Source organism: Schistocerca piceifrons, chromosome 3 (assembly GCF_021461385.2).
Source record: "Schistocerca piceifrons isolate TAMUIC-IGC-003096 chromosome 3, iqSchPice1.1, whole genome shotgun sequence".
Taxonomy (NCBI): domain Eukaryota; kingdom Metazoa; phylum Arthropoda; class Insecta; order Orthoptera; family Acrididae; genus Schistocerca; species Schistocerca piceifrons.
Genome location: NC_060140.1, coordinates 742,543,230 through 742,558,938, shown reverse-complemented (window position 1 = coordinate 742,558,938; position 15,709 = coordinate 742,543,230). Strand labels below are relative to the sequence as shown.

Here is a 15,709-nt window from a genome sequence, read left to right as displayed (position 1 = left end):
AGAGAAGCTAAGCTTTCACATATAACGTTGATCTTTTTTGAACGTGTTACACTTTAAGATATATCACACAAATGTGCCAGTAAAATTTTTAACAATGACATAAATGTCTGATCTTCAGGGTTCGAAATTCTTCTAAAATGGCTCGTCATCAAAGAGTTGATTTTCAAATGAGAATCAAACGCTCTGTGATTTAAGAAAGCCATGGTACATTCTCACACGTAGTTCAACTTACGTAAAAGAATATTTACTTTGAAAGTAACACTTTTCAAACCACCATTCGCAATATTTTCCCACGACCTGTTAGAAATAGGTTCATTTCAGAAGTTGCCAGAGAGTGCAGATAACAGGTGACATGGCACTTGCGCAGCTAGCGTGACGTAGGGATCCCTTATGTACATATGTGTAAGACATTGAAAGATCATACATTATGTCATAAAAGAAACAATACATCAGAGGATACCCGATGCGCATCGGAATTTCGTGAACCATACTAAAATGTGCACATTTAAAGTGCATACTTAAAGTGCACATTCGTATGTCCAGATTCCCAATGAAGTAGACCTCGACCTGATACTAAGCTTTTCAGTGTGGCTTTCGGGATGTAAACTTTCTTGGAGCAGCAGTACTGTATTGTATCATGTTTGGTTCTTTATTATGGCATAATGCCATACGTGCTAGAAGATGAAAACGTGCACTTGAAATGCAGCGAACAGCTGAAGCCAGCCAGTACTGTGGAGTTAAAAATTTCGTTTCAAATACATTGACTGCCTCTGCTGAAAAGGTTAATAAAAGTCAAATTTCTTTAGCAAACAGACTAAAATAACTTCATTGTTCTGCAAGGCGATTAATGCTTGACTGTCAGAAAAGTGGAAATAAAATAAAATCTAAAACTAATAACATATTTCAGCCTTCCGTAATTATGTGAATGTATTTTAATGCACTTGATAGCTCCCAGCCACAGATATCCATTTTGTTTTCATTTGACGTGAGAGTAAACGAAGGGGAAACAGCAAAATCACTAAATGAAAACACGGGTCACATGGAGACTACCCACTATAACTCAAGACTGCTTTGTGCATCAGCCCCGGATCTACGATATTTGCTAACAAGGTCAATACTAAAAAAAAAATCAAACTTTCAAAAATATGTTCATCTTGTAGTGTACATCTTTCTGAAAAGTCTGAAACATAAAACATGTGTGTTCGAGGAAATTTAACACATGTTATTTGGTCTTAAGTGCAGTGCAGTGCAGTGCCACGCCTCTTCATACAGCATTCTTCTATCGCACGTCACTGTATTTCGCTCTGTGGAATTGAAACGTGTACATTTTGTAATGGATGCCATCAAACTATATTCAGGACAGCGGAAACTGAAATGTCCTGTGGGTCCTCTCCTGCTCCCAGTCGGCCAGTTTGACAGTCTGCACCCCTCCCCCTCCCCCTCCCCCCCCCTTTTAAAAAAAAAAAAAAAAAAAAAAAAAAAAAAAAAAAAAAAAAAAAAAAAAAAAAAAAACCGCTGAGTTAATAGCAGATGGGATTATTTATAATCGGGAGAACAAGAAGTTTTCAGAAAATTTGCGCTCTATATTGCCTATTAGCTAATAACTTGCTGTTTTGTGTGACAGAAAATTAAATATAGGATACATAAAACCAATAAAGACAAGAGACAAGCAAGAAAATACACATTTCTTCAATCCTTAGCTCCTAAAATTTTTTTCTCTCTAATCTCACTACAGCTTTACATGGCGTGCTTTCCTTTCTGCGAAAGAATCTATTACCTCATCAAAGTTCGTCAACCATTTTTCTACATGAAAAATCGATATGTCATTATTTAAAACTGAAAAAGCTGTTAATACAAATAATACCCAAGACTGTTGTGGTTTCTCGATCTGATTACGTCTATTTTGTCACTGTCTGCTAGATAAAACAAAATAGGCCTTTCTAATATTGCAGCACTTTTGTAACACACACAAAATAAATGAGACTGTTTTGGCACAAATGGTCATTTTTATAACATGACAGAATATAATTCAGGAAGTACCAATATCAAATGTGTATTAGGTCTACGACAAGCAAAAAGCTTTATATTAGGAAATAGTTTCACATTTCATTCATATGCACCAGTTTCTCAAGTATGAGATCGAAAAATAGTATTACGATATTTTTATATAAATTTGGAATCGTCTAATTCTTCCATAATTTGTGTGACGTCCCCGTTTCTTCTCCTTCCTCGTTCTAACAAACAATCTTGTATCACCAATTCTGTAGCTATTCCTGCCACTGTCAAAATGTGTTTGCCGATTAACTTCAGTGAATCACAGGTTTAGTTATCTTGCTATTATTCTCCAGTTGGGCGTTGCTACATGTTCGTACAACATGTTTTCTGCATTACTTCAAGAATAGAACTTAAGCGGCTGCTAGCCAGGGCCTGTACAACTGGTCTTTTCTGTCAAAATTTGATTTTCTTGGATACACTGAGAAGATAATACGTAATCTTTGTCATCTGTTCTTCCTGTTATTCGTTTATTTCCATTCTGGTAGTCTGAAGCTATGGATTTCGCTTGTAATTATATCAACACTGATCATTCGCAAACCCAATCAACCACATGATCTCACAGCGATTGGCATTCATCCGTTCGGCTTTACTCCGCTCAGCTCGTATAGCCCCGTCCCCTTTTTTCTGGGGAAAGTTTATTATTTCTAGATGCGATGAGGATTCTCCTGACAGAGACATCATGTACACTACACACGCATTCAAAAATCAACTTATTATTCATTCAGAAATCAACTTAAAATGTGTTCAAAAACCAACAGGGATGCTTTTCAGAACCATATGAATAATCAATAGACCAACGTGCACTGGATGCTAGGGTCTTTGTGAAACAAGTCCCCCCCCATCAAGAATATGAATTTAGCGCCCCCTTTTCCCGATAGCATATAGCTGCTTGCTGCGACTGCTTGCAAAGCCAACAGCCACATTCCTGTAGCCAGAAGCAGGAGAATCTACTACTCAAACGAGACTCAACTGCACATGCGCATGAACCCACTTGAAGCTGCTGAAACAAATCTAATGTAAACAGTTGTGACTTCACACTCATCGGACACACTTTGTTGTTGGCAGATGCTTGCATGAGCACTGTGTGTTGTTGTTGCATATGGCGCATTTCCTTTGCAATTTAGGGTATTTTATTTTTGTTTTTTTCTCTTGTTTACGTTTTATTGTTGAAGTATTATTCTGCAGTAGCGGGATACAGTAATATCTTTTGTTAGAGTATTGGTTCTTACCAGTCAATATTACAAAAATTTAACAGAAAACTAAAACAAAATCTGTGCATTTCACAATGTCGGGAGCCATAGTAGTATCTCCCCCCCCCCCCCCCCCCCCCACGTTTTTTTTTTTTTTACAGGTTGATGAAATATTTGGAGACAATCAGATCCCTCCATGATTCCACGTAGGGCCACTCAAGATGACCAGCCTGAGCTGTAAATCTGGAGAATGTGGAAGGAGAAAGAACCCTACTGAGGAGACCACTACATCAACAATGCAAGCAGCATAGCAACTCAAGTAGTCATTATGATCTCTGCAGGGAATAATGAAAGAGAAACTTAACCTTTTCCATAACAAAATTACAACTGTGCCAACCTCTGAAGGACAGCGATGTGAAACAGTGATATTCTTTTGCAAATGAGATGACTGAGGCCTCTAAAAATGGAACAGTCAGTAAGGAGGTGAAGATTACTACATCTAACTACACAGAGTGAGGTGTTTATGTCACATCTCTGGCTACATGTTACGATATTTTGTTGTTATTCTTTAACATACAGTATATAAAGATTCACATCACTGTGTGACACAACAAATGGTCTTGGAGCATAAGAATGGTGCGGTGAGTAGAAGCCATATCATGCTGGAACATCTAGAGACAGCAGGGTTTCACCTACGATGCTTGGAGCCAAGAAGCATATCTTTCATTACTTATATTTACTGTCTGAATGTTAAAATACATCTCCAACTAAGCTTCTGATGTTACCTGCATGATAATTTTTTAACAACAATTTCAACACCTTCTCAATTCATACTCAGAAACTAACTGCCAATTTCAGTTAACATTGATATTCACTGGTGGACAAGACAAACTAATCACAAATGTGCCCAGAGTAGGTATGTGTCAAACTTTTAAGATAGCTCAGTAAGAGCCTACAATCAAGAGAGACAACATGGGAATCCACTTGTGAAGTGTGATCTCGTGTAAATGGGAGCAATTTCTAGGAAATTTTCCTGGATGATGTACATGTGCAACCTTATGTTAACCTTAAATCATGTGTATGAGCCAACAATCAGTCCTCTGAAGAGGCAATATGTGAATCCACATACAGATGGAACAATTTGTTGAAAGTTGCCTCGGAAAACGTAAAAGTGGTATCTCGTGCTGATCCTAAGATCATGCGTAGTAATCTATGACGTCTTATGAGTAATCTATGACTTCTTATGGTACTTGGGAAATGATGGTTAGTATCCAGAAATATTGCTGTGAACATTAATAGTAGACTGGTTTTCGGAATCATTTTCTTGATTTTTTGATTCTATGAATAAAGAAAAAATCAAGTGGTATCCCATTATTTTGCAATTCTCATTTTAGTTGCATTGACATTTTCCCATTCTGTTGTGCTCTGTTTACTGTATGCATGTTAGGAGTCTGCAGCTGATGAGTCCAAATCATCCTTACAAGGTAAAAATTAAGCGAGTAGCCTCCAGTTGTACTAGGAGAAGTAGATGAAGATGTTACATTCAAAAATCCACTTTGGCATTCCTTTTTGGTAGAAAGCGTCACATTTAGGAACCCACTATCTAATGTACGAGGGTTACAATTTGCATCGTTTGGGAAAACAGCTCTAATAGACATTTGCCTCCCCTTGTGTGAGGAAGTAGTCTGAACACGTGCATGGATGTTCATGAATATTACACTTGGCACATCTTCACAAATATTGCACTTAGCATTTACTGCGGAAAATGTTGCTAAACAATGGTTAATTTTAACATGATGTATTACAATTGAAATCCCTAACTGGGGAAACAGCCAGTAATTGGTGTATAATCAATGTGGCAGGAAATTTGCTGGGACAATAAACATTACCTAGTGGAAATTACGGCTGAACTTTGATAGTTATTAGTTGAAGTCGGAGGAATCCTGAACAGTGCATATTTGGTAATAACTGTGAATCTGAATTTTGCTGTGGATTATGATATAAACAATTGTTTATAAGGATTCCCCTGTGACTATTGATCAGATGTGATGCCATTTGTTACGAACAGTGAACATTAGAAGAGAATTTCACTTCTGAACTGTGGTTACATACCAATTTTTATGAAGAGTGATCGTACGGAATCATTTTAAACGATGGAGATAATTTATTAGCAAATAGGGGACATTTAATGAATAATATTTTCAAACAACTGAAATTACTGTATTAAATATTCAATGAAACAATGTGTTAGGACTATGAGCAATGTATGTGCTCAAATAACATCCATTGAACACCAAGTTATTTTAGGAACTGCATGTGGCACAGGGCGAGCTGCATGTGAAACTTTAAACGCAGAGGTCAACAGAGGTGCTCTAGCAGCTGACAGTGCCCAGCCAGTCATATAATTTGGAGTGCGTGACTACAACTCCATGACAGTGCAAGGGCAGTGCCTGAGTTTGCAGTTAAAGTAAGTGCTGCTTACATTATTCTTAAAGAAAGGAACTTTTGTCATAGTTTCAGAAGTCATCTTGCAATTTCAGCACTTGTAATTCTGTGTTTTGTCAATTATTGCCACATAAGGCAAGGTGAATTCTATTAAAGACAATATCAGTGACGAGATCATCACTTGAGCAGGTGCTGCTAGTAATGTAGACAATATTAATGAGCGACTCTGACAAAGTATCCTTTAATAAAACTATTGTGGTAAATGGGGAATATGATGTTAATGACAGCATAAATCATTTTGATAATGTCGTATACAATTACAATACTGAAGTAAATGGGGAGCAAGAAGCAAACAATTATGCAAGCCATGCTGAATTGCCAGAATTGTCAAGTAGTTGTGATGATTGGTGTTGTCCCACTATTTTTGAGGGGTTGAGGTATGGTGGGGACAGTGGCAGTGGGAAAGAAAGACAAAAGGAGACAGTGTACATGAGAGAGGAGACACTTGCAGAGGGATGCGCTGTAAATCAATGGGAGAAAAAGGAGACACCAGGAGAGAGACATATACAGACAGTGGCAGTGAGAGGGAGATGCTGAGTATGAAGACTGGACTACAAAGAGAGACATGAGACTGGGTAAAAGGATTTAGGATGTTCTCTGTTAAAAGAGCACGAACATTCTTGCACATCAAAATTTTTGGTGGAGAAAGCAGGAGGAGGATTGAGGCAGCTGGTTCACCACTTTTCTGTCACAAGTCTTTTAAAAAGGAACATATTTACTTTTTTGTGCTCAATGGTCAAGATTTATAGTCATACGTTGACTAACAAAAACTTATGTACACTTTTATATGAAGAAAAAAACATTTGTATATTATTTCTTACGGCTCTCTGACTACTTAGCATAAATTTACCATTTTAAAAATTGTACACAATTATACAAATCTAAAATTATGAATTAATGTGGTTAATATGCAATATTTCAGTTTTCCCACATAGCTCAATTTATCCTTTTCATTTAGCTCTTCATAATTCAAAATATTTACTTATAGATCTGGGAACAGATGAGAGGTGTCCTGTCAACCCAGATGAAAAATCATAGCCCCTCTATCAGAGCCTGTCAGTGGTTATGGTAGAGCAGTGACATCATGCAAGCTCTATAATTCATCAGGCCCTTCTGACTGAACAAATTTTCGGTCATTTCTGACTCATTAAGTATTATATAGCTTTTCAACACCCCCAAAGGGGCAGTAAGAGCTATCTTATGCAGACGAGGCAGGGTGGTATAGCACAGCACTGTGGAGATTTGGTGAACTTTGTCTGGATACCAATTCACCAAAGCACTCAGCATAATTAGTACATGGAACTCCTCACAAAAGATCGATGGCATTTAAGAAATCAGTTTCAAAAAATGCAAGAATATATATGAGCTTCAAGCACAGAGGGCATTTAACATGCAGAGAACAGAGTGGCAGGAAACATGAAGGCATGGCTTTCAGCAATATTATAACCTGTATCATCCTCCTCTCACTAAAATCATCATCTATAAATTGGACATGCAGTAGAAATTTTTAACAACAACAATACCAGTTCCCAATCGTGGAGATGCCCTAGATGAGTAAACCACAAAGACAATTGTTTCAGACTAACAATTTGATCTTATATTAAGAGTTCAATTCCTACCCTTCTATTGTAGAATGGAATGTCCACTAAAAGAATAATACCTCTAAAGACGAATCCATCACTGTATTATGCATGCAACCGACCCACAATGGAAACATTTTAGATCTCGAAGCTACAAATAGGCCTGACCTTGTGAACAGTGTCAGTAGAGAGACAGGGTTTAGTTATCACAATATCCTAGCCACAATGATTACTGCAGTCATTAAATCCACGATGGACACTATGAAAATTGTTCTGCTCAAGAGAGCAGATAATTAGCTGTTAGCATTCACACAGGCATTTAGTTAAAATATGATGGATGTGGATAAATTATGGGCAAAGTTTAAAATGATTATAAATCATGGTCTCAAGAAGAATATGCAGAATACGTGGATTAAGGACCATAAGGACCCATCGTAATTTGGTAATAAAATTCTGAAAATGATGAAAATATAAATATTGTTGCAGTCTTAGTTCAAAGAAGAGCGCACAAATGGTAACAAGCTAAAGTTAGATGAAACTCATTCGTCTATAAAAAGATCAATGTGTGATGCATACATCAACTACCAACATCATATCTCAGCGAAACATCTGGATGAGAATCATAGAGATTCAAGTCCTATGTAAAATTGCTAAGTGGTTCGAAAGCTTCTACTGACACTCATCAACCTGTCTGGTGTGGCAACTGAAGACAGCAGAACGAAAGCTAAAGTTTTAAATTTCACATTAAAAAAAAAAAAAAACATTCACACAGAGAATCATACAGACATATCTTTTTTTGACATTTAAACAAACTTCCAAACGGAGGAAATACAAATTTGCGAAGCTTTTAAATTTGAGGTCTACAAGCCACTAAAATGTTCAGAGGCCTTTTCGTGGTGTACCTGTACACTTTCCCTCCTTGCTGCTTCATACACTGATGTTCGAAACACTTGCACTTAAATGGAGCTGTAAGTGTTTCGAACATCAAATACCAAATGAAAGGCTGCTCACCTGCAGATGAATGATGAGTGACAGATAGCCCCAGGCACACTTTAAAGCTTAGAAAGTCAAACTAGTTCTTGGGGCGGTGTTCTTTTTCCTAGTATTACAACAGACTCTAAACATGCACTCCCACAACTGAGAGAATACTGTCTCCTTACGAGTGGTTGTTGAAGAGGAGGGCAGTGGGGAAAGAGAAAATTGGAGATTGGAGCAGCTGGCAAGGGGGAAGATGTGTGTGACCAGAAGGGGGGGGGGGATTTGTTGGCTCCCAGTTCCTCCATCCTGTCAACCCTGACACTACACATAAACAGTTAACACTGTTGCAGCCCGTGTGTGTGTGTGTGTGTGTGTGTGTGTGTGTGTGTGTGTAACTGTAAATGCGACAGGATCATAAAGCTGAACTATGGTGAACTTAGTTCAACATACTATTCTCAAAGCTGTGTTATAAGTTAGTATTGTCAAACAATTAATGAAGGCTATGCAGCAGTCATACAGTTGACTGTGATGAATCTCAGGTGACAATTGACTGTTCATCTAGCTGCAACAATGGGACAATGAAGACCAGTGGGACAATGAAGACTTTTGGTATAACTTCTGCAATCACAGTTAATTTCTGACTAATTATAGTGATTCCAGATGTGTGTTATTTATATCTGAGTTCCAGTAGGCCAGAGGTTACTCCTAGCAACCACAAAAAAGATTACACTGCTAACATTACCAAGTTGGTATCTCATTGCCACATTCTTATCCTTTGAATTCTACACTGGAAATTCTACATCTATAGGAATTTAGAATTTTCACATTCTGTATTGTTTTGAAATATCCCTACCTACCACAAAGTTTATAACAGATAAATCAGACATATATTTCAATCTCACGGCTATCAGTGCAACATTACTTTAGAAACACAGCCAGCATAAACATTTCATAGTATATAACAATTTAGCAAAATTAAAATTATTTTGAAGAAACGTCTTCAAAAATCACAAAACTGGTATGTATTTGCTGAATGTCCTTACAGCATTATGGATGTAATCCAAAGAAATAGTGTGTCTAAAAGTGTGTGTCCATTTCCACAAGTAACTGTTTAGTTGTTCAGTTTCAACACTGACTTAATGACGACTTAAGCAATAAAAACATGTAAATTAATTTATGACAACTGAATTAACAATTTCTGACTTATACTAATCAAGGAGAACAATCAGTATGGATTCTTTAGGTATTTCAAAAGCAGGAAAGCAAAGCACACTTTATAAGAGTTACCCACTTACCCGTGTACATATCGTAGACTTTGTCAGCATTTTCTTCAAGTTCCTTCTGCTGTCGTTCAAGCTCCCGCATGCGGATCTCACGGGCCTCTGCTCTTGCTTGCCTCCGTGCTGCAAGGCGTGCCTCTGCCTGTAACAAACAAAAGGACATGATCAATAGTGAGCATGCATTTAAGTTCTCCTGTCAGTGTTAGTTCAGTCCATATTCTGTTAAACCTGCAATGAAAGACAGAATCCAAATCAAACTCAATTATTTTTACAATGAGACTTTACTGAAACACTTTGCCAAAAAATGTACTTTTTGATATTTTTGGATGTTGCTTTTATATTAATTACTTGTTGAATTCCAGTGTCTCCTTGGCAAAAATTTTCGGCAATACTTCTCACCATAATTCTGGAGACAAGTCACTATACACTTACGTACCTTAAATTGTGTTAATACTACAATTAATTAACATTTGATTTCAGAAACAAGCTATTATAATCTGTCTTTGGTGACTGTGTAAAATATCCAGTTATCAAGCAAGGCATTAAAAAGTACTTCTTCATTCATGAAAAATTATTAACCACCAACAGATGTGATAGATGTAAAATATACTCAAGTCAGTTAATAATTAAACATTACAAAAGTGAATATCAGTCTGACAACTTCTAATAGAACAAATCTGGATGTGATGATTATACAATCACAACTGATGAGCAGTCTCTTGTGTACTTTTATACTTCATTATACAGCAGTTCTGCTACTAAACTTCCTATGAGTATAGAGTGAGTGACTACACCACAATCCTCTAATAGCATTATACACTGAAACATTTTAGAAATTCTTATATGATGCACAACACAGCTTTCATTACAATGTAACAGAGCATACGCTGAAAATAATGACCTGGATAAAAAATTACTTGACAACAGTTACTAAGCTTACAGGTGGTGCGGAAACAGAAGTAGTTTTATGAACTTGCATCCACATGAAGGCGAAAGTTATATTGAAATTGCTCTAATTATAGCAGCAGTACGTGATCAGTAACAACAGTTTTGTTTGGGGTCCCAAAGCCACAGAGACAAACAAACAAAGTGCAAGGAAATAAATAAAAATGCTTTAAATTCTTCATCACTTAATTCCAAAGCCCAAATCATGACACTAAAATAAAAGAGCACATGGAATTTTCTATGTTCAATGCTTACTTTAAATCCTGCTGAAAGATAGTGTGTAGCAGTTAGTAAATTTTAGCTTACTCAAGGTCCCAAGCTAGCTAGAGCCCAGCCAAGAGAACAGATAGACAGAGAGGAGGGGAGTGGGGATGAGGAGGAGCCGGAGGGGCAGAGAAAATAAGAGAGGCAGCCCTGCTGCATACATTCTGACCAACTTGGCAGCAAAACCAGACTGAACTTTAAAGTTAGGTGATAGGCCCCCTCCACGCTATTTGTAGTGAATGTTGTCCTCTGCTCTCAGTGCATTCTACACATTATATAGTATAGTGAGGAACTTCAGTGCACAAGCAACTACAAAGAATAATGTTTTCACACATACAGGACAGCTGCACTACTACATGAAGGTTTGGCAGTGAATCACAGTGCTTATCATAATCACTGCATGTAAATTATGTCTGTGACTAACATTACTAAAAACTTTACCTCTGCACAATATTTAACTGCCATTATTTACAATTCCTTAACTAGAAGAATTGTCAAGGTCATAACTTGGGTGGCTACTGCTCATCTGCCTATGAAGTATTTTATGGTAATCTAAGATATATCCTTTATTGATTTGTGTGAGCATATGTGACACATGTTAATAGCTTATTTCTTCCCCCTCCCAATAAAGCATCCACATTAAATGTAATATCAGTGATAAAAGAGTCCTGAGAACTTCAAAAGCTCACAGAGCAGTTAACTCATTTGCACATCACATCATTAGTTGCATTACAATATTAAATGCCTTTTTCAAGCGGGCTGCATGGATATAATTACTATAAATTAACATCCTGTCTTGTTTGAAAGCTAATTAAAATCCTGCCTTGTTTGAAAGCCACGGGGATAGTCACCAAAATGGAAAGGATACATAAATGTTCAGGACAAAGGAATGTCAGTAACTTTAAAATCATTATTCAGGTCTTTACCTTGTAAGTACCATACAACACACACATTTCATGGACCATAATGTAGCAACATATAAACAATTAAAATAGGAATATGCCCATGTTATAAGAGAATCTGAACAACCAATTTGGATAACATTATGATATGTCTTTACCTAATGAAGTACTGGTCAGTATATATAAGAACAGTGTTTGTACCTACTTGATTGTTACTCTTGCCAAGGAAGTCCATGACCCCATCTTCCTCACCACTCTCCTCTGTTACAGTGCTTCCCTTTGTAGTAGACTGGTTTTCCTCTGTCCTTATAGAATCCTTTTCGCCAACAACTTGTAACTGTGTTACTTGAGGTAAATCCTTAACAGGTGTGCAATCCATACTGAGTTGGTGTTTTTTCTCATCACCACTACCACAGCATTCACTAATAACCTCATCAATTACATCTTTAACATTTTCTGACTGTTCTTCAGAGTTTCCTTTCAGACTACGTTCATTTGATGTTTCTACTCCCTCTTCCACTAACATACCTTGCTGATCTTGTATGCACCTATTCTCATCACATTCTTGAGTACTTTCACTCATTGTACTGCTCTCACTGCCATTTGAAGTACTATCTTCAGCACTGAATTCCGAGTCGGCAACATTTTTAGAGTTGTTGTTATGTTGGCTGTACTGTTGTATATCACATTTAGTGTTCACAGATTTAACTTCTGAAACTGTCACATTATCAATATTATCTATACTATGAAATGAATCAAATGCATCTTGAAACTGGTCGGCTTCACTGTCTACAGGCGATACAGGCTCATTCCATACATGAACCGGACTTTTATCTATGTCACCCATATCACTATCATCATCTTTATCTTCATTTGGTGATAAATCTATCTGGCCGTTAGCTTTAATAGCACTATCAGTCGTAACAGAACCGTCAGTATTTTTCGTACTGTCCGCCGCACCCTCACATTTTTGCATGTCTTCCATTTTACATTCATAAGGACTATCACTAAATGAGGTTTCTCGACTGCCTGCGCCTTCACCTGACATTTTCTTCTCAGCTGTTGGTGCTACCCAGGTATCACGTATCTTTTTCACATTTTGTGCAACGCTGAAAAATTCAGTTATTAATGAGAAAGCTACGACAAAATAAGTGGTGGAAATAAAAACAAATCTGGGCAATCACGGTGGAATGGTGCTGGCGAGGTACGCTCCATTTCCTAAATCAACGTATTAATCCTATTACTCTCGATGAGAGTTCCAGTACAAACGATATTACCCTTCTATTTACAAGCATATCTTAGAAAGAATCTCGCCTTATGGAAAAACAGATATAATAGAACAGAAAGACTGCTGACGTGACATTTTTCTCGCGTCGCTGTTGGCGGATGGAGGTGTAACCGCACACCGAGATATGGACCCAATTTGGTGTCGCGTAAATAAGAAAATGGAGTTCTTGGACTGCAGACTCAACGACACGATCGTGAAAGAGGCGCGAAAGGCACTAACTCCACACAATTCGCGTATACAGTATCAGCCGAGGTGTACGTCTACTTGCGTAGTTTTATAAATCGCCTACAATTGCTCCTACATGAAATCGTTCTGCAATGTGAAACCTCAACATGATTACGTTTCTCCTGCGCAAGGGAAGATGACACGCGAAAATATTTATCCTTAGCTTCCATCCAAGAGATTTTATGCAACACGTTTTCAGGACGTGGACATAAGTTCTTTAGAGAGCATCTTCACGTTGTAGGTTCATAATACACGTATCGCCCTTTAATTTAGTTCAGTCGAAGTTTTTTCCGGTGTCTACGTAGCTTTCGCACATGCCTAATTAACAGCCCTTTGCATTTTCTCGACAATGGTACCACTTTACGTATAACTACCATTTTCCGGCCCAGTATACGTATTTCTGCTACAGTTTTAGGACATTTATGCAAACCTTGGCATTATTCAACAATACGTCGTATGATGCGTTTGCTCACACTTTCGTTGGTGATGATACTACTACTACTACTACTACTACTACTACTACTAGTCATTCGGTTGTAGTTTTACGTATCGGTTGAATTATTCATTCGTCCTTTTACGTGAAACCAGCTTATGGGAGCAACCGAATGAAAAAAATATCGATTCAGTCGATTGCAGCTTTACATATCGGTTGGACTACTACTAGTCTTTTGAGTAAAAACCGGTCTGTGGCAGCAACCGAATGAAAAGTCGACGCAGACGACTCGTTCGATTCTGAGCGGAAACATTCGCTCGTTGTGCCATTGTTGAATCATTACTGTTGACTGCATTCTGTTATCGCCTTTCCGATATTTCCTTTTCTTGAGTGTCAATGAGTGGCTGTTCACTTTCCCGTCCTGTTTATACATAGGCGTTTAAGAAGAGTAGACTTAGCGTCTGGATCAGAATGCCTAAACGCTCAGTGGCGCGGGAATGGGAGATATATGACTGGATAAAAAGTGATTAAGATAAATTCAACGCGATTTGCAGCATCTGAAAGAATGATTCATGTTATGGGACTGTATTAACTATAGCCTAACAAGTTCAAAGAAAACTAATAAATATATATCCCAAAAAATATTTGCGATAAGTGACAGTACATTCTTAAAAAAATAAACAAGTGATTAAGTCACCAAACAATAAAAAAATTATCTGATATTCCTTCTGTTCCCATCACCTCAACATTTACCGAAATACCGGTCAAGGGTGCAAACCAGCGGGAAGAGAGAGACAAGTTCAATAAATTTAAATAAAAAAGTTACTAATCATCTATTCAAACATAAATTTGTAATTTAGCGCTTGTTATTAACATCACGACCCGTCCTCAGAGCTTGTGTTAATCTTTTACTGCACAGGTTTCATCAGATTCCGATACATATTTGCCATTCAGTCTATCTAGGAATACGTTACACTCCAGTCCGAAGGACGTAAGGCTCCCAATAAGAGACCACTCGCCTTCGCAACCTACAAGTATTAAAAAAATGTACCTTAGTGGTGCAGCGTTCGATACGGGAGTATCTGGTTCCAGTTCTGGCATAAGCAAGGATTTCAATCGTCGGTATAATAGAAACATCTGGGAGGGTAAATGGTGACAAAAACTGGGAAACTTGAACTTTAAAACGTACAGTCGTCGAAATGGTCACAAACTAAGCACTACCAAGTTTGGACTTTGATGGTACAGGAATTCGGACGTGGATAGCTTTACGGAACCATTATGCCTTTAAGTTTATGTTATAGTGAAAAACCACTGCGAAGTAAGCCTGGGTGGTTGAATAAAAAGTCGAACTCAGCTCCTCCCGGATAGCAGACAGCGTCTTAACCACTGCGGCATGTCACTTTGTAGAGGTGGCGATGTACACGGTAATTGAGTGTAATGTCCCGTCGACGGCGAGGCCATTGGAGACGGAGCACAAGGTCGGATTAGGGGAGGAAATCGATCATGTCTTTTAAGAGGAACTAACTAGGCATCTGACTTATGCAATTTAGTGGAATCACGCCAAAATGTTCAAATGTGTGTGAAACCTTATGGAACTTAACTGCTAAGGTCATCAGTCCCTAAATTATTCTAAGGACAAACACACACACCCATGCTCGAGGGAGGACTCGAACCTCCGCCGAGACCAGCTGCACAGTCCATGACTGCAGCGCCCAGACCGCTCGGCTAATCACGCGCGGCAATCACGCCAAACCTAACACAGTTTGGTAACGTACCGTTTCTGATCATCAAACTGTGTGCTATCGGCCTGTGTTACATCTCAAACTGTCTTAAGGAATGAGGGTGTGTGTGAGAGATTGCATCAGAGATTTGACAGTCCCTAGGGGCTACAAGAAAGTACCCAGTACCTAGATATTGCAGCTTAGGACGTAACAACGAAAAAATTCCAGTCGGATGACGGAACACCAAGATATTTTATTGCAACTTTCATGCTGGCTGACAAAACCCTACGCGTCATTTTTTTAAATTATGCTATTGCGATATGGTACCCAGCATGTTATTTAT

At 38.0% G+C, this 15,709-nt stretch overlaps 1 protein-coding gene and 1 long non-coding RNA gene across 5 annotated transcripts in view; one reads left to right on the top strand and one right to left on the bottom strand.

The window, feature by feature from the left end:
• Window positions 1–15,709, bottom strand: part of LOC124788153 (leucine-rich repeat flightless-interacting protein 2) — a 231,697-nt gene that overhangs the window by 66,081 nt on the left and 149,907 nt on the right. For 2 of the 4 annotated variants that reach the window (XM_047255302.1, XM_047255303.1), the window contains exons 2-3: window positions 11,905–12,808; window positions 9,604–9,730 (exon numbers count right to left, since the gene is read on the bottom strand). In XM_047255302.1, the coding sequence (XP_047111258.1) occupies window positions 9,604–9,730; window positions 11,905–12,747 (970 nt within the window). In that variant the 5' untranslated portion in view covers window positions 12,748–12,808. The remainder of the gene's footprint in view (window positions 1–9,603; window positions 9,731–11,904; window positions 12,809–15,709) is intronic. The other 2 variants (XM_047255304.1, XM_047255305.1) reach the window with 1 other exon arrangement.
• LOC124788155 overlaps window positions 10,943–15,709 on the top strand; it is a 164,018-nt gene continuing 159,251 nt past the window's right edge. Inside the window, exon 1 of the long non-coding RNA XR_007016063.1 lies at window positions 10,943–11,159. This is a non-coding gene — a long non-coding RNA (uncharacterized LOC124788155). The remainder of the gene's footprint in view (window positions 11,160–15,709) is intronic.